Source organism: Rhinopithecus roxellana, chromosome 16 (assembly GCF_007565055.1).
Source record: "Rhinopithecus roxellana isolate Shanxi Qingling chromosome 16, ASM756505v1, whole genome shotgun sequence".
Taxonomy (NCBI): Eukaryota; Metazoa; Chordata; class Mammalia; order Primates; family Cercopithecidae; genus Rhinopithecus; species Rhinopithecus roxellana.
Window position 1 is genome coordinate 99,014,314 of NC_044564.1, and position 23,828 is coordinate 99,038,141.

The window sequence follows — 23,828 nt, forward strand, 5'->3', positions numbered from 1 at the left end:
TTCTTTGTAAGTGAGGGTACTATTCTTCCTTCATATTTCAGCAACAGCCAAGGGAGCCAAGACCTCTGAATTTAAGTCCCAGGTGTGCCTAAAACATGCTATGTGACTTTCAACAAAGCACTCAATTCTTCATTAAGGTGGAGATACACATACAAAGCTGAGTTGTGAGACTTGTAGGGAGTAGTGAGATGTAATTATGTTATTTGGAAGTCATCTGGCAAATAGAAAGCGTTATAAAAAGGCCATCAGTCTAAGCTGGAGATGTCTGTGAAGTCATACTTCAGTTTCTGGTATGGACTTTTGTGGCCCTGTATGTATGTTGTGATCAAGTGGACGTTCAAACTAGATGGATTAAATCTTGATGCCTACAAAATAATATGATTACGTGTTTTATTCTAGTTTATTTACTTTTGTTTATTTACTTTAAATTTTATTTAAATTTTGCAGATTTAGTATGTTTTAAATTTTTGTTTATTTATTTATTTATTTTTATTTTTATTTTTTGAGGTGGAGTCTTGCTCTATCACCCAGGCTGGAGGGCAGTGGCGTGATCTCGGCTCACTGCAAACCCCACCTCCTGGGTTCATGCCATTCTTCTGCCTCAGCCTCCCGAGTAGCTGGGACTATAGGCACTCACCACCACGCCCGTATAATTTTTTTTGTTTTTTTAGTAGAGATGGGGTTTCACCATGTTAGCCAGCATGGTCTTGATCTCCTGACCTTGTGATCTGCCCACCTCGGCCTCCCAAAGTGCTGAGATTATAGGCGTGAACCACTGTGCCCGGCCTTGTTTATTTACTTTATTTAAATTTTGCACATTTAATATGCGACATGACAACTATTTCATGTGCATCTTTTTACTTAATCTCAGCAATTACATGGCATACATACTATCACCATTTTATAGATGAAGAAACTGAAGCTTAGAGAATTTAAATAACTTTTCTATTCAAGGTTACATAGTTGACACATGACAGAATTAGAAGTACCAAAGACCTCTGATTTGTATAATTCTCACCCCTACTCATCTGTTAGTCTGGTTGCCTGTTCAATCTGTGATACTCGTAGGGTAATGGAAAGGCATAGCTTCAGCTGCTTTAATTAATATACTTTTATTCCACAGGTATATTTAAAAGCTTGACAGACCTTCTAAATGGGCTTGTAGTTAAAAATTGATAATTTAAGATTAAGGAGTTAAATATGCATTTGCTGTGGTTTGTTTCCTTATCAGTAGTCTTTCCGCTCATAAACCAAAATTAACATTTTATTTTTTAGGTTCTAAACATGCATCTTTCGGATGGAGGACAAGGCGATGTCCCTGTTGATGAAAACAAACTCCATGGTAAACCTGATAAAACCTTGCGCTTTTCCCTCTGCAGTGATAATCTGGAAGGAATATCTGAAGGTGAAGGGTTACTTCATTCAAGGAGTTGTGTGATTCAAGTAATAGTTTGTTTTGTGTTTTTTAAAGGAGCTTATAAATTATGATTACACCATCTGTGCCTCTCACTGAGGAGACTAATGAAGATTTCCTCTAATGAGTTTGAACAGTTGGCTGTAAAGATTGTTTCCTGAATAAAATTAAGATTGCAAGATGCCTTTGGTCATATAAAATGGAGAAGATATAAGTCTTTATTCAGACTTAAATAGAAATAACAGCAAGTTTTGTTTCTGCAGTATTAATATATACCAAAGCTTATAAGAGCTCCTTTAGAAGGATATCATGCATGTCTAAATGGGAAAAAATGGACTTACTAGTATTTCAAGATGTTGTGTATACTCTTAAATGTTCTGTATTCCTTTACTCACACTCACACATACCTTTATGAAGCAGGATACAATGGAAATAGGTATTAAAAAGAAAATTCAAAGCCAAGATTGTGAAATGAGAATATGTCAGGCCGGGCGCAGTGGCTCACACCTGTAATCCCAGCACTTTGGGAGGCTGAGATCAGGAGTTCGAGACCATCCTGGCCAACACGGTGAAACCCCATCTCTACTAACAATACAAAAAATTAGCTGGGCGTGGTGGCGGGCGCCTGTAGTCCCAGCTACTCGGGAGGCTGAGGCAGGAGAATGGCGTGAACCTGGGAGGTGGAGCTTACAGTGAGCCGAGATTGCACCATTGCACTCCAGCCTGGATGAAAGAGCGTGACTCCATCTCAAAAAAGAAAAAAAAGAGAGAATATGTCATTTCACCTACTAGGACGAATTTTTTTTTTTAAAGACAATAGTTCAAATATACTGACATTGAAAAAGAAACCTAAAATATAATAACTTCACGTTTTAATCTAACTTTTCCAAAAAATCACATATGTACGTTCATTCTAGAAAATAGATAAATAGAATCACCTGTAATCTCATAATTTTGTTAATAGCAGTTGATGTTTTAGATTATTCACAGCAAAATTAGGTTTATCCTGTTTTGTAACCATTTATAATTTAATAATATGGCATTAACAATTTTTCTAGTAATTTAACATTCTTAAATTACATGGTTTTTATGGCTGTTTTCCTTAACTCACATGGGCATATCATAATTTTTTCAACTTTCTTCTGTGATTAAATCTATAGATTGGTTCCACTTTTCAGACATAATAACTTCTGGGCTGAGCGAGGTGGCTCATGCCTATAATCCCAGCACTGTGGGAGGCTGAGGCCGGTGGATTCACTTAGCTCACAAGTTCGAAACCAGCCTGGGCAACACGGTGAAACCGCGTCTCTACTAAAATACAAAGAATTAGCCGGGCGTGGTGGTGTGTACCTGTAGTCCCAGCTAGTCAGGAGGCTGAGGCAGGAGAACTGCTTGAACCTGGGAGGCGGAGGTTGCAGTGAGCCAAGATGGTGCCGCTGCATTCCAGCTTGGACAATAGAGCGAGACTCTATCTAAAAAAGAAAAAAGAAAAAAAAACCTCTGTAACAAGGCCGGGCTTGGTGGCTCACGCCTGTAATCTCAGCACTTTGGGAGGCCGAGGTGGGCGGATCACGAGGTCAGGAGATCGAGACCATCCTGGCTAACACGGTGAAACCCTGTCTACTAAAAATACAAAAAATTAGCCGGGCGTGGTGGCGGGCGCCTGTAGTCCCAGCTACTTGGGAGGCTGAGGCAGGAGAATGGCGTGAACCCTGGAGGTGGAGCTTGCGGTGAGCGGAGATCTGGCCACTGTACTCCAGCCTAGGCGACAGAGCGAGACTCCGTCTCAAAAAAAAAAAAAAAAAGAAACACGGAAAAAGCTCTGTAACAAGCAACTTTAGATTAACTTACTATTATTTTTTGAGATGGAGTCTCACTTTTGTTGCCCAGGCTGGAGTGCAATGGTGCGATCTCAGCTCACTGCAACCTTTGCCTCCCGGGTTCAAGCAATTCCCCTGCCTCAGCCTCCTGAGTAGCTGAGATTACAGGCATGTGCCGCCAGGCTGGCTAATTTTTATATTTTTTGTTTTGTTTTGTTTTTTGAGACGCAGTCTTGCTCTGTCGCCCAGGCTGGAGTGTTGTGGCACGATTTCGGCCCACGGCAAGCTCCGCCTCCCGGGTTCACGCCATTCTCCTGCCTCAGCCTCCTGAGTAGCTGGGACTACAGGCGCCTGCCACCACGCCCAGCTAATATTTTATATTTTTAGTAGAAACTGGGTTTCACCATGTTAGTCAGGATGGTCTCAATCTCCTGACCTCGTGATCTGCCTGCCTCCGCTTCCCAAAGTGCTGGGATTACAGGCATGAGCCATCGCGCCCAGCAGATTAATTTGTTATTAGCACCTTAGGATAAATTCCTAGAAGCAGAATATCTATCTCAAAGGGCATGTGTTTTTTTAAGTTATAAAGGCAGTATTAAAAATGCTTTAATCAGTTGTTCGTCTTTTATCAAGGCATGAAAAATGGTGTGGTGGCTCATGACTGTTTTTAAAAAGATTACTCACGCTATAAACATTTCTCTAGGTCCTTCAAATCGCTCCAATTCAGTGTCCTCCCTAGACCTGGAAGGAGAGTCTGTGTCAGAACTTGGAGCAGGACCTTCTGGCAGTAATGGAGTTGAAGCTCTACAACTGTTAGAACATGAGCAAGGTAAAGTGAACTGGAACACAGTTGCCTAAGTAGCAAAGAATTTACCTGATTGCAAGATGAGCAGTGTGTTTTCATTAAGTTGGCTTGGTTCAGTAAGAGATTATATAATCACCATTAAACTTACATTTCTTCATCATTCTTTCAGTTCTTCAAAATGTATTAGTTGGTAAGTGAATTGTTTAGGCTTAATAAATTAATATAAATTACTTGAAATTCAGTAATATTTGATATTTTAATTCTGTAATATTTTAGGAATACAATGTAAAGACTCGAGGCTCAAGGAACTTAGAATAGGGAAGAGTAGTACACAATTGATTTAAAGGATCATAAATGTATTTTGGCAGTTCTGAGTGAGAGATACATATGGTTGAAAGTATAGGGAAAGCTGTCAGGCGTGGTGGCTCATGCCTGTAATCCCAGCACTTTGGGAGGCCGAAGTGGGTGGATCACCTGAGATTGGGAGTTCAAGACCAGCCTGACCAACATGGAGAAACCCTATCTCTACTAAAAATACAAAATTAGCCGGGGTGGTGGCGCATGCCTGTAGTCCCAGCTACTCAGGAGACTGAGGCAGGAGAATCACTTGAACCCGGGAGGCAGAGGTTGCGGTGAGCCAAGATGATGCCATTGCACTCCAACCTGGGCAAAAAGAACGAAACTGTCTCAAAAAAAAAAAAAGAAAGTATAGGGAAAGCTTATTGGAAGAAACATATTAGCCTTAAGGGCTGGCTGGCATTGCCTTGGCAGAAGTTGGAGATAGGTCATTCTAGGTGAAGGACAAGTATAAGCAAGTCAAAGAGGTGGGAAGCCATAGTACTTATTCAGGTATCAGTTAGGAAAATAGAGTGAGGTAAGGATTAAAGAGTAGGTGGATCCCTGTTGTCGAAAGAAGGATGTCAGTATTTTAGTGGTAAGCTGGAAGCCACTGACGGCTTTTGGTTCAGTGAGGATGAGGAAGTGAGGTGCCTTAGGAAGATGAAGTTGAAAGAGTTTTTTGGATTTGTTCATTTAAGATGATGCTCTTGGCCAGGTACAGTGGCTCATGCCTGTAATCCCAGCACTTTGGGAGGCTGGGCAGGCAGATCACTTGAGGTCAGGAATTTGAGACCAGCCTGACCAACATAGTGAAACCCCATCTCTACTAAAAATACAAAAATTAGCCAGGCAAGGAGGCAAGCACCTGTAATCCCAGCTACTTAGAAGGCTGAGGCACGAGAATCGCTTGAACCTGGGAGTTGCAGAGAGCTGAGTTTGTGCCACTGAACTCCAACCTGGGCGACAGAGCGAGACTCTGACTGAAAAAAAAAAAGATGGGCTGGGCACGGTGGCTCATGCCTGTAATCCCTTTGGGAGGCCAAGACGGGCGGATCATGAGGTCAGGAGATCGAGACCATCCTGGCTAATACAGTGAAACCGCGTCTCTACTAAAAATACAAAAAATTAGCTGGGCGTGTTGATGGGCGCCCGTAGTCCCAACTACTCGGGAGGCTGAGGCAGGAGAATGGCATGAACCTGGGAGGCAGAGCTTGCAGTGAGCTGAGATCACGCCACAACACTCCAGCCTGGGTGACAGAGTGAGACTCCATCTCAAAAAAAAAAAAAAAAGATGATGCCCTCAACCAGGTTTCAGACAGTGATTCTTAGGCTTTAGTATGCATGAGAATTACCTGGTTAACTTCTTAAAAATTCCATTTCCCAAGTCTTACTTCTAGAGAAGAAGTCAAGTTTTAGAAAGAAAAAGAGTATTGTCATTGGAGTGTGTGTGGCTTGAAAAAAGTAATGCTGTATTTTACTGGATTGGTTTATCAGTGTATCAATTAGGATTAAGTTTGTTACACACAGCAGAGAAAACTCAAATAATAAAGTAGTACCTCCTTATCCATGATTTCACCTTCCATGGCTTCAGTTACCCACGGGCAAACTTGGTACAAAAATATTAAATGGAAAATTCCAGAAATAATTCATAAGTTTTAAATTGTGTGCCATTCTGAGTAATGTGATGAAATCTCACACAGTTTCACTTATCACATCCAGGATATGAATAATTTCTTAGTTCAGTGTATCCATATATGCACTACCTATCCATATATACACTATCCACATATACACTGCTTATCAGATCAAAAAAGCATGGAATATATAGGATTTGGTACGATCCTCAGCTTCAGGCATCGACTGGAGGCCATTGCATAAGTGGAGGAGGAACTTTTGTATGAGCTTATGAAAGAAGTTGAACAAATATCACCTCTTTAGCAAGCTTCCTGGGAGATTCTGAGATAGGTGGTTGGCATATGCGAAATGCTAGATTAAGAAGTGAATTGATAGGCCGGATACGGTGGCTCACGCCTGTAATCCCAGCACTTTGGGAGGCCAAGGCGGGTGGATCACCTGAGGTTGGGAGTTCGAGACCAGTCTGATCAACATGGAGAGAAAATTCTTTAAAGTTGATTAAAAAGTCATAGCTGTGCTACTGTTTTTAAAGTGCTTAATTTTGTTTTTGATAGCTACAACACAGGATAACCTTGATGATAAGCTAAGGAAGTTTGAAATTCGTGACATGATGGGATTAACAGATGATAGGGACATATCAGAAACAGTGAGTGAGACCTGGAGTACAGACGTCTTGGGGAGTGACTTTGACCCTAATATTGATGAAGATCGCTTGCAAGAAATTGCAGGTAACTGCCATTTAATGTCTCTGAAATATCACGGTTTAGTTATTCAGATCCTCTGACCTTTCATGAGAGGGAGCACCAGTGCCCTGACAAACCTTGTGTGTGTTAGCACCATCTGGGAAATTGTTATAACTGTATGGAACAAGACATTTGGGTACTTTTTTCTTTACTTAAACGTAAGTAGTGTTTTTCCTTACTACATTTAATCCCACCCCTTACCCATCCTCCTCCCCGCTGCCCCCCCTCAAAAAAAAAAAAAAAAAACAAGAAAAACCAGTGTTTTGAATTAGCTTCTGGTCAAGTGTTGTTTCCAGAGCATAGTATACGTTCTTAATTTGTCTCTGATTAGTATATTATCCATTTGAAATCAAACACCTAACCTTAAGATGAAAATTCTTATAGATTATAGCCATAAAATCCTTCACAATAATGTGATACTGCTATTCTCTAAAAAAATGAATTCGCGGCCGGGCGTGGTGGCTCAAGCCTGTAATCCCAGCACTTTGGGAGGCCGAGACGGGCGGATCACGAGGTCAGGAGATCGAGACCATCCTGGCTAACACGGTGAAACCCCGTCTCTACTAAAAATACAAAAACTAGCCGGGCGAGGTGGCGGGCGCCTGTAGTCCCAGCTACTCGGGAGGCTGAGGCAGGAGAATGGCGTAAACCCGGGAGGCGGAGCTTGCAGTGAGCTGAGATCTGGCCATTGCACTCCAGTCCGGGCGACAGAGCGAGACTCCGCCTCAAAAAAAAAAAAAAAAAAATGAATTCGCTTCTGGAAGGGTTAATTCAGTTCCAAAGGGTAACCAGGTTTTTATTTTTCTTCTTTTTAAATTTTTATTTATTTTTAATAGAGACAGGATTTCGCTTTGTTACCCAGGCTGGTCTCGAACTAGTGAGCTCAAGCGATCCTCCTGCCCTTTTTTTTTTTAATGTGAAATTTATTCAGGTGCTATGTACATACACTAAAATTCACTCTTTTTTGGATACTGTTTTATGAGTTCTGAAAGATATATAGTCTTGTAACCCTCATCTTCATTTTGTTTTTAAAACATGGAAAATTTATTTATATATTTATTTATTTTTCTTTAACTTTTATTTTAGGTTCGGGGGTACATGTGCAGATTTGTTACATGGGAAATTGTTACAGCAAATTGTATGTTGCTGGGGTTTGGTGCACTAATGATTTTGCCAACCAGATAGTGAGCATAGTAACCAATAAGTTTTTTTTTTTTTTTTTTTTTTAATTTGAGATGGAGTCTCACTGTGTCACCCAGGCTGGAGTGCAGTGGTGCGATCTCAGCTCACTTCAACCTCTGCCTCCCTGGTGCAAGTGATTCTCCTGCCTCAGCCTCCCGAGTAGCTGGGACTACAAGTGCCCACCACTATACCCAGCTAATTTTTGTATTTTTAGTAGAGACGGGGTTTTACCATATTGGCCAGGCTGGTCTCGAACTCCTGACCTCAAGTGATCCACCTGCCTTGGCCTCCCAAAGTGCTGGGATTACGGTCATGAGCCATTGCTCCCGACCTAAATCGTGGAACATTTTAAACAAATACAGGAGACGGTGGTATCATGAACCCAGTGTACCCATCACTCAGCTTCAGGGGTTAGACGCACATGGCCAGCTTTGTTTCATCTGTTCTCCTACCCGCTACCCTCTTCTCTCCCCTCATTATGTTTAGGCAAATTCCAGACATTATTTTATTTGTAATTATTTTATGATATATCTTTAAAAGGTAACTTTTATTGGTAACTTTTTTCCAATTTTTTTCATGCCCTGAAGTAGAATTATTCTTTTATTAGGTTTAATCAAAAGTAGTGAAGCCTTTTGAACTTAAGTATTTTTAACACAGACGTATAATAATGTTTAATACTTTCGATTTGTATTTTTAAGTAGTGTAAATAGATTTCTTAGTTGGTTTTGCATTACTTTGTTCCAGATGCCAAAGTAGTATTGTTCTTGGCAGTTAGCTGTGTTTGCGCAATAAGCTGTATTTGCAGTTAAGTGAGTGCTTTGAAGATGTGTATTTTCCTGTGAATATATTTTATTGCCCTGAATAGTGACTAATATGCTGGAAGAAAAAATATTTGGCCAGCCTAACATTCTGTGGTTAAACTCTCAATGTTTTTAATCCCTGTAGGGCTATAAATTTTAGAATGGTATTAAGGACCCCTGTAAAATTTGCTGAAAAATCAAAGCTAAAGCTGTTGAAATAACTTGACTGAATGATGTGTGCTTTCTCTGTGGAGAGTCAAAGGTGAACTGGAGGAAACTGGTGAAAAGGGTCTTGTGCCATTGTGACCAAAGTAGGAACTTTGTATTTTTAGTGGTGTGCTTGATTGAAGTTTTTCTTACCTTGACTTCTTTCTTGTAGGTAGAGAGGAGTTTGGTTTTCTTTTTTTTTTTTTTGAGACAGAGTCCCAAAATGACACGGCCATTTTTATTTTTGAGACAGGGTCTCACTCCCATTGCCCAGGTTGGAGGGCAATGGCATGATCTCGGCTCACTGCAATCTCTGCACCCCCTGCAACCTCTGCCTCTCGGGTTCTTGTGCCTCAACTTCCCAAGTAGCTGAGACTACAGGTGCACGCCACCACACCCGGCTAATTTTGGTATTTTTGGTAGAGACGAGGTTTCACCATGTTGGCCAGGCTGGTCTTGAACTCCTGGCCTCAAGTGATCTGCCTGCCTCAGCCTCCCAAAGTGCTGGGATTACAGGTGTGAGCCACTGCGCCCAGCCAAGCGATTTTGTTAGCCTATGTTTGGCTTTTCTCCACTATCACTGCACTTTCCAACAGGATCTTTGTTAACCCTATGCTTCCCACTGGTTATACAGGTGCTGCAGCAGAGAACATGTTAGGCAGTTTGCTGTGCCTGCCAGGTTCAGGGTCAGTACTTCTTGACCCCTGCACTGGTTCTACCATATCAGAGACAACAAGTGAAGCTTGGAGTGTAGAGGTATTGCCAAGTGACTCAGGTTAGTATGCTGTCATTGTTTGCTTTTTCATTTACACAGTAGTTTTAATTAAGTACAAGGTATCCCAACTTCTGTATTACATATATTTTGTCAAATATACATTTTTTTTTTTTAATGGAGACGGAATCTTGGTCTGTCACCCAGGCTGGAGTGCGGTGGCGTGATCCCAACTTACTGCAACCTCTGCCTTTTGGGTTCAAGTGATCTTCTCGCCTCAGCCTCCTGAGTAGCTGGGATTACAGATGTGCCCCACCATGCATGCATTTTTGTATTTTTAGAGAGACAGGTTTTCACCATGTTGGCCAGGCTGGTCTCGAACTCCTGACCTCAGGTGATCTGCCCACCTCGGCCTCCCGAAGTGCTGGAATTACAGGCGTGAGCCATCGCGCCCGGCCAGTTATACATTTGACAAAGGTGAGGTGATCACATTGCTAAGAATGTCAAATGGAAAATTAGGGCATTTTCTGTCCATTAAGGGAAAATGCTCTGTTGGATAGCATAGACTGTGATGGCAGGTGTTTTCTGACTCTGTGTTCAGTTATTTTGAAAGCAATTTTCTGTAGCTTATCAGAGTTCCATGTGAGTCATTGAATTTAGTATCTCCCACAAACTCACGACAGGATAAGAGTAGCAACACGGTTCAAACTGAGTGCTTGCCTGGTAAACATGTTTAGATTTATCACAGGGGAGAACTTGACTCTCTAAAACATGTTTAACGTGTTTTTGAAATACATTGAAATTGAGACTCTGTAATCCTGAGGATTTTTTTGTGCAGGCTATTATAAATGTATATAAAGTGTTTTGTACTTTGTCTTTTCATATGCATTGCATTTTTTTCTGCTTATGAAGACACATCTTTGCCTTCAACTAAATGTCAACTACCGGAATGTAAATATAAGTAACTATGTATCTGCATTGCATTCTGTTGATTTACTTGGTTCAATAATTATTAAGTGATCCTGATAAGTGTTTTATAATGTCTTTTTCTTTTTTTTTTTTTTTGAGACAGAGTCTCACTCTGTCGCCCAGGCTGGAGTGCAATGGTGCAATCACAGCTCACTGCAACCTCTGCCTCCTGGGTTCAAGCAGTTCTCTTGCCAGCCTCCCAAGTAGCTGGGATTACAGGCACCTGCCACCACTCCCAGCTGGTTTTTGTATTTTTAGTAGAGATGGGATTTCACCATGTTGGCCATGCTGGTCTCGAACTCCTGACCTCAGGTGATCTGCCTTCCTCGACCTCCCAAAGTGCTGAGATTATAGGCGTGAGCCACCATGGCTAGCCTGTTTTATAATGTTAAAGCATTCAGATATGCTAGCCTTGTTTGAAGACCAGTTGGGGACAATAGGATTAGCTCACCAGCTGTTGAATATTCATAGGAGTTACTTTTTAGGAAGTGGTTGATTTAATACCAAGCTATTCCATACTCTCTTGTCCAGTTCACGTGTTAACCAATAGCATACTCTGTGACATTAGTGATCTAGAAACCACGTTTTCATCTGTGCACAATGAACTGGCTTATATTGGGATGAAAATCACAACTTTGACTTCTTTAACACTTAATCTAACTAGCATTGTTAACTATCCCAGACTTAGACATATATTTGCACTGATTTCATTCATGCCCTGGTAGCTTTGTTTATCTGGGTCACAAAAGCTCAAATTGTGGTGTGCTAACAGAATCACAAATGTAACACACCTCTTATCTTCTATTTAGAGGCCCCAGACCTAAAGCAGGAGGAGCGTCTACAAGAACTGGAGAGCTGTTCTGGACTGGGTAGCACATCTGATGATACGGATGTCAGGGAGGTCAGTTCCCGCCCCAGCACACCAGGCCTCAGTGTTGTGTCCGGTATGTCTGTCTTGTTTTAAGGAGTAGGGATTTGAAGGTGTTCTCCCACTACCCCCTCCCATTTATAAAGTTGATACAAAGAGATATGTTTTATTTAAGAGCTGAGTAATTTCCAGGAAACAAACTTATTTCCATTGCACCTGAAATCTTTGAGAACTTAATGTGTGGCTTTATGGAGCCTGTTGAAGTAATTGGCAGTCTCTCTACAACTGCTTCTGTTCTTAGTAGCCTGTCCTACTTTAGAATTGTATGATTCTGATTATGTTGTGTAAAGCAAGGTAAGTATATTTAAGCAGTAGTACCATAAAGGGTATAATACTAAACTCACATGTATAGAACTGTGACACAAAATTCAAGAATGTTTCAGTTTCTCCAAATTTCATATACTCTTTGTGTGGTTATTTTGTTCTTCTTCCTGTTTATTTTTTACTATTGTTTTTTAAAGGCATAAGTGCAACCTCTGAGGATATTCCCAATAAGATTGAAGACTTGAGATCTGAGTGCAGCTCTGATTTTGGGGGTAAAGATTCTGTCACTAGTCCAGACATGGATGAAATAACTCACGGTAAGAGGGGGAAATAAGAATGACTTAAAAAATGACCACATTCGTGGTTGAAACTGGCATTGTGACACATTGCTGGTGATAGCATCTATTGGTATAGCACTTTGGGACATACTTTGTCAATATCTATTTAAGGCCTTAAATGTTCACATTCTAAATTTAGTCAGGTTAGTTCCACTTCTAGGTATCAGTCATAATGAAAAAATTCCGTGTATAGAGAAAGTCCTTGGCACAAAGATGTTCTTCATAATGATTTGTATTGGCAGAAAATTAGAAATAACTTAAAAATTGAAGAAAATGGAATGGCTAAATAATTTTGATGTAACCGCTTATTAGAATTTATGTAGCTATTTTAAAATGCATTAAGGAATATGAAATGACTTAGAGAAAAACCTAGAACATACTACATGGAATTTATTTTGTAGAATTTTACATACAAAATAATAAAACTTTTTTTTTTTTTGAGACAGAGTCTTTTGCTGTCACCCATGCTGAAGTGCAGTGGCACAATCTTGGCTCACTGCACCTCCGCCTTCTGGGTCTCCTGGGTTCAAGCTATCCTCCTGCCTCAGCCTCCCCAGTAACTTGGATTACAGGCACCCACCACTACGCCCAGCTAATTTTTGTATTTTTAGTAGAGACGGGTTTCACCACATTGGCCAGGTTGGTCTTGAACTCCTGACCTCGTGATCCACCCGCCTCAGCCTCCCAAACTGCTGGGAGTACAGGCGTGAACCACCGCGCCTGGCCAGTAAAACATTTTAAAAAAACCTATGCGTGAAGTAAGTACTGGAAATACCAAAATGCTAGCAGTTGTTTTATATATTGGGTGGTAGGTTTTGAGGTATCTTTTCTTTTCTTTTTTTTTTTTTGAAACAGAGTTTTGCTCTTGTTGCCCAGGCTGGAGTGCAATGGCGCAATCTCAGCTCACTGCAACTTCTGTCTCCCCGCTTCAAATGATTCTCCTGCATCAGCCTCCTGAGTAGCTGGGATTACAGGCATGCGCCACCACACCCGGCTAATTTTGTATTTTTAGTAGAGACGGGGTTTTGCCATGTTGGCCAGTCTGATCTCGAACTCCCAACCTCAAGTGATCTGCCTGCCTTAGCCTCCCAAAGTGCTGGGATTACAGGCGTGAGCCACTGGGCCCAGCGAGGTACTTTTTCTATTTTTACAGTTTTTTTGGTTCTAAACCAGGGTTTTTTAACCTTAACACTATTGACATTTTGGGCTGGGAAATTCTTTGTTGTGGGGGCCTGTCCTGTGCATTTCAGGATGTTTAAGCATCTCTGGCCCCTACCGGTAGCATATACACTATACCCCCTGGGGTTACAACAACCAAAAATGTCTCCAGACTTTGCCCAGTGATCTCTTGGGGGACAAGATAGCCACAAATCAAGAACCACTGTTCTAAACCCGCACTCTCAAAGCATGGTCTCCATGGACCACTGAGGTCCTAAGACCCTTTGAGGGAGGAGGGTAGATGAAGTCGTAACTGTTTTCAGAAAAATCAAAGTTATTGTCCATTTTCATTGTGTCGATATTTGTATTTATGGTGCATAGACAAAGTGGATAAAATTTGCTGGGGCCCTAGCAGGGTGCAAGGGCACCACATTGTATTCTTCACTCACAGTTAAAAAAAAAAAAAAAAGTTTTACTTAGGAATGTCTTTGATGAAGGAATAAAAATTACTTAATCACGTCTCAATCCTTGAGTATACACCTTTTTAATATTCTGTGTGAAGAAATGGGAAACACCCATATTGCATCTTTACCACATTCTGAGATATGATGAGATGTCTCAAGAAGCACTTATGTGATTATTTGAGTTGTTAGCTGAACTAGCCAATGTTTCCACTTATTTTTATTTGGTTTTTCATGAAATATCATTTTTACTTGAAATAATGACAAACTGTATTTCTTATGAATACGTAGTTGGGTATTTGGCAGACATCTCAAAAATTAACAAAGTATGACCAGCCATGTTGGCTCGCACCTGTAATCACAGCACTTTCGGAGGCTGAGGCTGGAGGATTCCTTGATCCCAGAAGTTCATCACCATCCTGGGCAACATAGTGAGACCCTGTCTGTACAAAAATAAAAAAATAAAAAATTAGCCAGATGTGGTGGCGCATGCCTGTGGTCCCATCTTTAAAAAAGTAAAAAAAAAAAAAAAATTAACAAAATGATTCTGTTACTTAAAGACAAGCAACTAATAGAGTAGAGTTTGTTGCCAGTGATGAAATTCAAACTTTCAGACAAAAATTAGAATTTTGGAAACGTGTGTCTACCTGCATGAGTTTGACAACTTCCTGTTGTTTTTAAAGACTTTTCTGGTGAGACTCGTGGTGATATGAAAAATGTGAATTTAACAGAGGACAAAAAGTTCATTGATTTGGTTTCAAATTCTACCGTGTAGCTATCCTTTAAAAAACTTTACTTCTGAAGATGTGGTAGAGTAGCAAAGAATAATATCCACAATTTTCTGAAAAGGCTACTAACATATTGTTCCTTTTCCAACTTCATGTCCGTGTGAGGCCAGATTTTCTTTATATACTCCAGCCAAAAGAACATTTTCAGCACATTGAAGCAGAAGCAGACATGAGAATCCAGCTGTGTTCTAAGCTGTACATTAAAGATACTTGCAAAAAATGTTGAAGTGTCATTCTTTTCATTTTTTATTTTGGAAAATAATAGTTATTTTTAATTTTTTTTAAAAAAGGCTTTTTTGTGTTACCATTAAATTTTTTTCTTTTTTTAAAAAAATGGGGCCAGGGACAGTGGCTCACGTCTGTAATCTCAGCACTTTGGGAGGCCGAGGCAGGCGGATCACGAGGTCAGGAGATCAAGACCATCCTGGCCAACATGGTGAAACCCCGTCTCTACTACAAATACAAAAAATTAGCTGGGTGTCGTGGTGTGTGCCTGTAATGCCAGCTACTCGGCAGGCTGAGGCAGGAGAATCGCTTGAACCCAGGAGGTGAGGTTGCAGTGAACCAAGATCACACCACTGCACTCCATCCTGGTGACAGAGCGAGACTTTGTCTCAAAAAAAAGAAAAAAAATGGACAGCCTCCCAAACCAGAGTCGGTTCAGAGAGACTCCCATGTATTACTATTTAATGGGTATGTTTAAATGAATTAGTAAATATTTAAACCTCAGTTTTAATTTCTAATATAGAATGTCAATAGATATAACCACTATAAACAAAAGCTCTTAGGGTCAGTAATTTTTTAAGCTGTAAAGATGCCTTGGCCAGGCATGGTAGCTCGTGCCTGTAATCCCAGCACTTTCAGAGGCGGAGGCAGGAGGAGTGCTTGAGCCTACGAGTTCAAGACCAGCCTGGGCAACATGGTGAGACCCTGTCTCTACAAAAAATAATGTAAAAATTACCTGGGTATGGTGGTATACGCCTGTGCTCACAGCTATTTGGGAGGCTAAGGCAAGAGGATCACTGAAGCCCAAGAGGTTGAGGCTGCAGTGAGCTGTTTGCACTACTGCACTCCAACCAGGGTGACAGAGCGAGACCCTGTCTCCAAAAAAAAAAAAAAAAAAAGTCCTGAGACCAAAATTTGAGAACTGCTGTTTTAGGCTATCTTTTATAATGATCTACCTATAGAATAAAAGTAAAAATCAAAAGGCATAATAGTACTCTCATTCATTATGGAAAGATAGCTTCAGACAAAAAAAAGATAGCTTCAGACAAAAAAAAGATAGCTTCAGACTAAAAACATTTAGATTAATAGTTTCTTTTTTATGTTTGAAATTTCCATCCTCCACATACTTCTCTGTTTTAAAGTTATTTGCTGAGAGCAGTGTTAGAACTTCAAGATTTACAACCTTTTATTTATACCCTGTCTGTACATAGTATTGCCCCTATGTTTATATTTTATTTATTTATTTTTAAATTTTTAGTTCTTGTAAATTTTTGTAGAGACAAGGTCTCACCATCTTGCCCAGACTGGTCTTGAACTCCTGGGCTCAAGCAGTCCTCCCTCCTTGGCCTCCCAAAGCACTGGGATTATAGGCATGAGCGCCTACACCTGGCCTTCGCCCCGTGTTTTCAGGTGAGGGGAAGGCGAGGCTCAGGGAAGCTGTGACATTCTGAAAACATTGATAGTTTAGGTCTTCTGGCTTTGTTCTCTTTGCATGAACCATACTAGCATTTGGCCGTTAGAAGTAAAGATGCCAGACCACTTAAATGTAAAGAAAATCTGTGTATGAAGATACTAATAAAAACAGAAAATAAATTGAAAGTAATCATTATTTTTTTTTTTCTTGTATGCCTCTCAAGTTCTAATGGATCAAAAAAGGAACCGTCAAAGAATACTTAGAACCCTTTAAACTGTGTTGAGACCATTTATCCTGAGTTGTGGCTTGGTCTCACTGTTTCCCTCTTGTTTTAGGTGCCCACCAGCTGACTTCTCCTCCTTCTCAGTCAGAGTCTCTGCTGGCCATGTTTGATCCACTGTCTTCACATGAAGGTAAACACCAGTGAAATGAACTTTTTCACTCATGTCATAGACAGGAGGAGGAAACCAAACCCCGTTGTTAATGCCTTTGTTAGAGAAGTTGTGTCTCAGTTACAAAAATTTTTTTTTTCCTGTATTGCAGGGGCTTCTGCTGTGGTAAGGCCAAAGGTTCACTATGCTAGGCCATCGCATCCACCACCAGATCCCCCAATCCTGGAAGGAGCTGTGGGAGGAAATGAGGCCAGGTTGCCAAACTTTGGTTCCCATGTTTTAACTCCAGCTGAGTTGGAGGCATTCAAGCAAAGGCATTCTTACCCTGAGAGACTAGTTCGAAGCAGGAGCTCTGATATAGTATCTTCTGTCCGGAGACCCATGAGTGACCCCAGCTGGAACCGGCGTCCAGGAAATGAAGAGCGAGAACTCCCTCCAGCTGCAGTCATTGGTGCTACTTCTTTGGTGGCTGCACCTCATTCATCATCTTCATCCCCTAGTAAGGACTCCTCAAGAGGAGAGGTATGGGACATAGGCCATGAAGAATTGTGTTCTGCCTGCCTAGTTCTCTTGATGTCTGAAATTAACATGGAATATATAAATGGAGGATTACAGATAGAGAGTAGTGGCAATTAAAGATGATTTGTCAATCTAGTGTGCCCACATCCATAACCATTGGAAACCTATACAACTTTGGTTTTATAGTGATACTATCTTGCATTTTTATGACACTTTTAGCTTCTCTCCAAGCAATTTTGTATCTGATTTTATTTAAGCCTTACAATATCCCTCTGAGTTGTTAGATGAGTTTTGTTTTGTTTTGTTTTGTTTTTGTGAGATGGAGTCACATTCTGTCACCTAGGCTGGAGTACAGTGGTGCAGTCTTGGCTCACTGCCACCTCCACCTCCTGGGTTCAAACGATTCCTCTGCCTCAGCCTCCTGAGTAGGTGGGACTACAGGCATGCGCCACCACGCCTGGCTAAATTTTTGTATTTTAGTAGAGACGGGGTTTTACCATGTTGGCCAGGATAGTCTCGATGTCCTGACCTTGTGATCTGTCCACCTCGGCCTCCCAAAATGCTGGGATTACAGGCAAGAGCCACCGTGCCCGGCCCCATGACTATTTTTTATTTTAAACAACTATAAAGTTACAAACAAGTTGGAAGTACAATAAAAGAACACTTCCTTCCCATTTGAGAGCAAGTTGCCAGCATGATGCTCCAGTACCGCTAAACACTTCAGTGTAAGTTTCCTGCAAACAAGCAGATTCTCCTACACCTCATGGTACAACCATCAACTGCAGCAGATGAACATTGATACATTACTACCAGCTACTTATGACACCCCATTCACGTGTCCCCAGTTGTCCCAGTAACATTTTTTATAGTAGGAAGATTCTGTTCAGAATCACAAACTGCTTTTAGTTGTCATGCCTTTTTAGTCTCCTTCAGTCTAGAACAGTTCCTCATTTTTTTCCTGACTCATATGACCTGTACGCTCTTGAAATTTACAGGCCATTTGTTTTCTAGAATGTTCCTCAGGTTAGGTTTGTTTGATGTTTTCTTGTGATTAGACTGAGGTTATTAATCTTCGGCAGGAATATCACTGAAATGACAGTTTTTTTCATTGCACTTTGTCAGGTAGTACAGTTTTAATTTGTCCCATTTCTACAGTGTTCATTTGGAGAATTTGAGGAAATGTTGTCTACCAGGCTTTGCCACTGTAAAGTTACTCTTTTTCCCTTTATAATTAATAAGTGTTTTAGGGGAGAGGGTACGTGAAAAACATGTAACTATCCTGTTCTCCATCACATTTTTAACTTACCTACTTATTATATCTATGGTCTTATGGTTTTCTGTCTTTTAAAAAAAATTGTGTGTGTGCGTGTGTGTGTGTGTGTTTTGTTGTTTGTTTGTTTGTTTTAGATAGGGTCTTGTTCTATCACCCATGCTGGAGTGCAGTGGTGCCAACACTGCTCATTGCAGCCTTAACCTCCCAGGCTCAGGCAGTCCTCCCACTTTGGCCTCCCAAGTAGCTGGGAGTATGGGCATGCACCACATGCCTGGCTAAATTTTTGTTTGTTTGTTTGTTTTTGTAGAGATGGGGACTGTGTTACCCAGGTGTTTGTCTTGAACTCTTGGGCTCAAGCAGTCCTCCCACCCCAGCCTCCCAAGTGTTGGGATTACAGGCATGAGCCACCCACAGTGCCTCGCCCAGTTTTCTGTCTTGGTTAGGGTTTGTCACTATTACTTATTTTGAAGCCCAGTTGTCCCTAATTGGGCCAGTGGGAGCCCCTTCAGACTGGCTCCTGAGTTCTTTCAAAGCACTACTATTGTTCTCTGAGCATATCTTTACTTTCTGGCAAAAGATGTTATAAGCGGATACTGTACTTTGTCCTAGTCGACTGCTCTTTCTTTAAGTACCCTTGTTTCTTTTAATGAAGAATGCTTTTTTGGAAATTGAGATCTGGATACAGTGTTCATTTGCTGTAGGGGTGTTGCTGCTCCCAGGACTACTCAGTGAATAGAGCTAGGGAGTGTGTGTTACACATGTTTACCTGTGTATTTCAATTATCTACCTTTCTCCATAAATAAGACCATGAACTTACACGGACACATTGAATTTTAGTCCAAACACAACAGAGTTTGTTTCATTTTTCTTCCTTTCCAAATTTGTAACTCCTTTCTCCAACAGTGAGAAATCTGCTTTCACTATTCTTCATGTGCATATTTATTCCATCAGCTCCCCTGTATGTATTCAATTTCTCATCCCCACTGTTAAATTAACTTTTCCCTGGCACAGATGCCCTCATCTTTCTGCTGGGGTTCTGATAATTCTTTATCCCAGGTATGTAGATGAAAAATGGAAATTAAGTGATTTGTCCATGGTCACACGATAGGCTATTAAAGGAATTACAGTCCCTGTCCTTTGGCGTGTTTTTTTTGTTTGTTTTTGTTTTGTTTTGTTGAGATAGAATCTCACTCTGTTGCCCAGGCTGGAGTGCGGTGGTGCGATCTCGGCTCACCGTGACCTCTGCCTCCCGGGTTCAAGCGATTCTCCTGCCTCAGCCTCCCGAGTAGGCACCACCACACCTGGCTAATTTTTGTATTTTTAGTAGAGATGAGGTTTCACTATGTTGGCCAGGCTGGTCTTGAGCTCCTGATCTCAGGTGATCCACCCGCCTCGGCCTTCCAAAGTGCTGGAATTACAGGTGTGAGCCACTGCACTCAGCCCCTTTGGCATGTTTTAATGATAACTTAGTATAATTGGTGATCAAAACGTGAACTTTGAAGTTGCTTAGGTCTAGGTTTGAGTCTCAGCTGTGCCACATATAGGCTGTGTAACTTTGAGGAAGAGGTTGTTCTAGTCTCATATTTTTTATCGTTATAAAGGACCTAATATAGGACCTATCTCTGAGGTTACTGTGAAGATTAAATGAGATGATACATATCCTTACTATACTCAGTATTTGGCACATGGTACACACTTGGTTTTATTATTATTAATGCTACTGCTACCATCTCTACTGCCCTTCTGGAGTTTATTTGTACTGCATTTACTTATTTCATAAGTATTTATTGAGTGCCTAGTCTACACTGGGCTCTTACTAAGGCTTCAGTTTATTAACAGTAGTGAGTAGTGCCTACCCTCAAGCGGATGACAGTAGTGCTTAAAAGGTAAACTACCTTGCTCCAGTAGTCAACCTACATGGCAACAGGAGTTGTGCCTTAAGGCAAACAAGACTGGCTTTCTTATTTCACAAACTTACTTAAATTCTTTTTAGCCTGAGCAACATAGTAAAACCTGTCTCTACAAAATAAAAACAAAACATTAGTTGGGCATGGTGCTGTGGACACCTGTGGTCCTAGCTACTTGCGAGTCTGATATGTGGAGGATTGCTTGAGCCAGGGAAGTCGAGGCTGCAGTGAGCTGTTACCGTGCTACTGCACTCCAGCCTGGGCAACAGAATGAGATCCTGTCTCAAAACAAAAACAAACAAAAAGAAATCCTTTTCTTCGTAATTTATCCTGCTATTCAACTCCAAATAAAGCCTCCAACTTTTTCTACAGACTGAAGAACGCAAAGATAGCGATGATGAGAAATCAGACAGAAACAGACCTTGGTGGAGAAAACGTTTTGTTTCAGCCATGCCTAAAGGTAATTTTATACAATATTAGAACACTGTCTTAGCAATGAGAAGCAAAGTCCCAGAATCTCTTTCAGAGAGCCAGTATCTCAATTCCTCTGTAAGACCTGCTGGGCCTAAGTTTCTAGCCACTTTGAGGGTGTAGAAAGTGGTTCCACTCCGATGAATGCTAAGGCAGAGCTTTAGAAACGCTCTTGTTCTTTGCAGGAAGTGGTAGTGGTTCGTAAATGGAAGTCATGCCTGTCAGTATTGTTTAAATATCATATACTATTGAAGTTAAACATATAGAGGACTTTTGACATATATATTGCTATTAATTATTGCAGGAAAATGGGACAGTATTGATTACTAAACATTGAAAATTCATCCTTTACATTCCTGGAATAAGTTGACGCTTTTTATGTCTATGTTCATTGAGAATGTTTATACTGTAAATATCAGTGAGTGTTTGTTTTGGAAGGTAGCTGTATAAAATTGTTTACTTTTTTGGTGAACAGCCCGGCATCATTTGAGTTGGCAAAAGCATCTCTTCCTGAAAGAAGAGATCATCCAGGAGTAAAGCTAGAAACTTCTTCCAAAGGCCTCTTCTCAGCATGGTGGCACTCAGGAACTCTGGGGAGAGCTGCTTTCACGCCATACTCAAGTGCTTGATGAGGAGGAGAGAATGAAGCTAGGAGTTTTGAATGTGTTATTTTTGAGCAGAGGTTAAGAGTCAGTGGTTTTTATTTTAGTCCCAATGGATTCCTGTTAAATTATTCTTCCTATGACAGATGACTCCACAGCAGATTCTGAAAGCTCCTTTAAAAACCTTCATTACTATTTTAAGGACAATTATCAGTCAACACTTGGAATTTCTTAGCTTTTAAACTTTTCAGCCTCCTTTCACTTAGAAATGTTGGCACACCAGTTAACTTCCGAGTAGTGCAGTATGTTATATGTCACACTACTGACTTTATTTAATTTCCAGCTCCTATACCATTTAGAAAGAAAGAAAAACAAGAAAAAGACAAAGATGATCTGGGGCCTGACAGATTCTCAACACTCACAGGTTTGTAGACCCATGGACTTCCTGGCTCCTTCATTCCCAGAGCACATATTTCATAACACTTTTTCTTGGGTGCCATAAGCGTTGCCTTTTTAGAAGAGTGTGTCTGTGTGTACAGTGGGGAGTATGTTCTTCATAGCTCTGTGGTTTCCAGTTGGCAGCCACAGTAAACCTCAGTGTGCTCTTCCTGCAGACTGCCACCACCATCATCATCCTCATTATCATAACTCCATTTATGATGAGGCCCCTGATCCTGAGCCTCTAGGCATACCCTACAACTCGACATCTAGTGGGATGATGACACACAGTGCCTTTTAGGAAAGTGTGGTGACAGTTTAGTGCTGTGCATGCTGTATCTTTGGATCATTGATTGAATAGTTTTCTTTAATGTTGATCGTAGAATTCTACATTTATTTTCATCTACAGTTTGTTCTTGATTATTCAGGATCACAGTGAAATTCTGTTTTACCTAATCATTTCCTTTTTTGTGATAAAGTGTTTGTTCAAACAATATCATAAATGCCAACCATTATAATGAAAGTTTTAAAAAGTTTACCAATTTTTTACAGCTTGAACCATTTTAACATTGCCATCTGACCCAAGGAAAATACAGCTGGGGTTGGGTTTTTACCTGATGAAGCGTTTGTATTTCTGCAGCTGCTTTTTGGCACATTATGAATGAGCACCTTAAAAGGAGAGTTTGAGAGTAGTGTTAATGACCAGCTTTGGGTTTGATAGCTGTGTATTGTTTCCAGTGGCTATAGAGCATCTTGAGCAAGTTTATTCAACCCACGGACCGCAGACCACAGGCAGCCCAGGACAGCCGGACAGCTTTGATTGCGGCCCAACACAAATTCGTAAACTTTCTTAAAACAGTATGAGATTTGTGCAGGAACCCTTTTTTTGTTTGTTTGTTTGTTTTAGCTCATCAGCTATCATTAGTGTTAGTGTATTTTATGTGTGGCCCAAGACAATTCTTCTTCCAGTGTGGCCCAGGGAAGCCAAAAGATTGAACACCCCTGGTCTAGAGGAAGTTCATTTCTCACCTCTTTTTTTTTCTCATTTTGAATTGTTTTTCTACTAAGTTAAAATGAAAAATTTTTTTCATTAAACAATTTTATTTAAAAATGGGATAGATAATAGGATAACATCCTCGCCAAAGAGTTCAGCATTACAGGTAGAATCCCATTTTAATGCCTATTATTCTAATGTTTAGTTCCATGTATTTATATGTATTTCCATATCCTAGCATGTAAGTCCTTGCTTTATTTGAAATGGTGATTTCCCCAGAAGAAAGGGTTTTGAACAGCAGGAGATGTGCTTACAGGCCACAGATCCCTGCTGAGAGCAGCCAAGCCTGTCTTGTTCAGTCAGGAAATACTTGTTGACCATGTGACTCATGCCAGGCACTATGCTAAGTGTTGTGGGTATTAAGTCAGATCACACATGACTCTCCAGGACCTTCCAGTCTGATTGGGAAGAGTTGGAAAGACATTGTCCTTTTGACAAAATATTTCTGTATCCTTACCACATGTTCCTAATGTTAGAAGAACACTAGCGTTTACAAAGTGAATTACTCTTAATGACATCTCATGTTATTAAAATGTTGACTCAATAGTTTTGAAGAAGTTATAAATTATTTTTATTGTTTGTTTGAAGGAGTTATATTTTATTTACCCTCTTTAGGCAATATATTTTCCTTGGTTCTTGATATTGGAAATAGATCAATAGATTGGATATAGAAGCCAAGTAGAGTAGAATAAGTCTTTTTCATAAAGTAATTCATTTTCTTTGGCTGTGATTCAAGCAGGTTAGCTTCCTTACTGGTCCAGAAATTTCTACCCAGTCCTTATTAATGACTCATTGAAAGTTACCATTAAACCAATATAAAGGTGTTATAGGAGGAAATTTCCTAGTAGTCTGTTCATAATTCTGTGACCCTAACTACTATTCTTTTCCTGTTATCTCCTAATCTTTTTCCATATTTATACGTGGCTTTTTCTTGACTGAATTAGATTATGCATATGACTTTGTATTCTTT

The 23,828-nt window shown here is 40.5% G+C and overlaps 1 protein-coding gene across 7 annotated transcripts in view; it reads left to right on the plus strand.

The window, feature by feature from the left end:
• The window catches only part of GAPVD1 (GTPase activating protein and VPS9 domains 1), a 107,875-nt gene that overhangs the window by 64,262 nt on the left and 19,785 nt on the right, over window positions 1-23,828 (plus strand). For 3 of the 7 annotated variants that reach the window (XM_030919645.1, XM_010365865.2, XM_010365870.2), the window contains 10 exons: window positions 1,276-1,405; window positions 3,938-4,063; window positions 6,568-6,741; window positions 9,580-9,720; window positions 11,436-11,570; window positions 12,016-12,135; window positions 16,538-16,615; window positions 16,746-17,116; window positions 20,666-20,753; window positions 21,710-21,790. In XM_030919645.1, the coding sequence (XP_030775505.1) occupies window positions 1,276-1,405; window positions 3,938-4,063; window positions 6,568-6,741; window positions 9,580-9,720; window positions 11,436-11,570; window positions 12,016-12,135; window positions 16,538-16,615; window positions 16,746-17,116; window positions 20,666-20,753; window positions 21,710-21,790 (1,444 nt within the window). Of the gene's footprint in view, window positions 1-1,275; window positions 1,406-3,937; window positions 4,064-6,567; window positions 6,742-9,579; window positions 9,721-11,435; window positions 11,571-12,015; window positions 12,136-16,537; window positions 16,616-16,745; window positions 17,117-20,665; window positions 20,754-21,709; window positions 21,791-23,828 lie in introns of those variants that run through there. The other 4 variants (XM_010365867.2, XM_010365868.2, XM_010365869.2 and 1 more) reach the window with 4 other exon arrangements.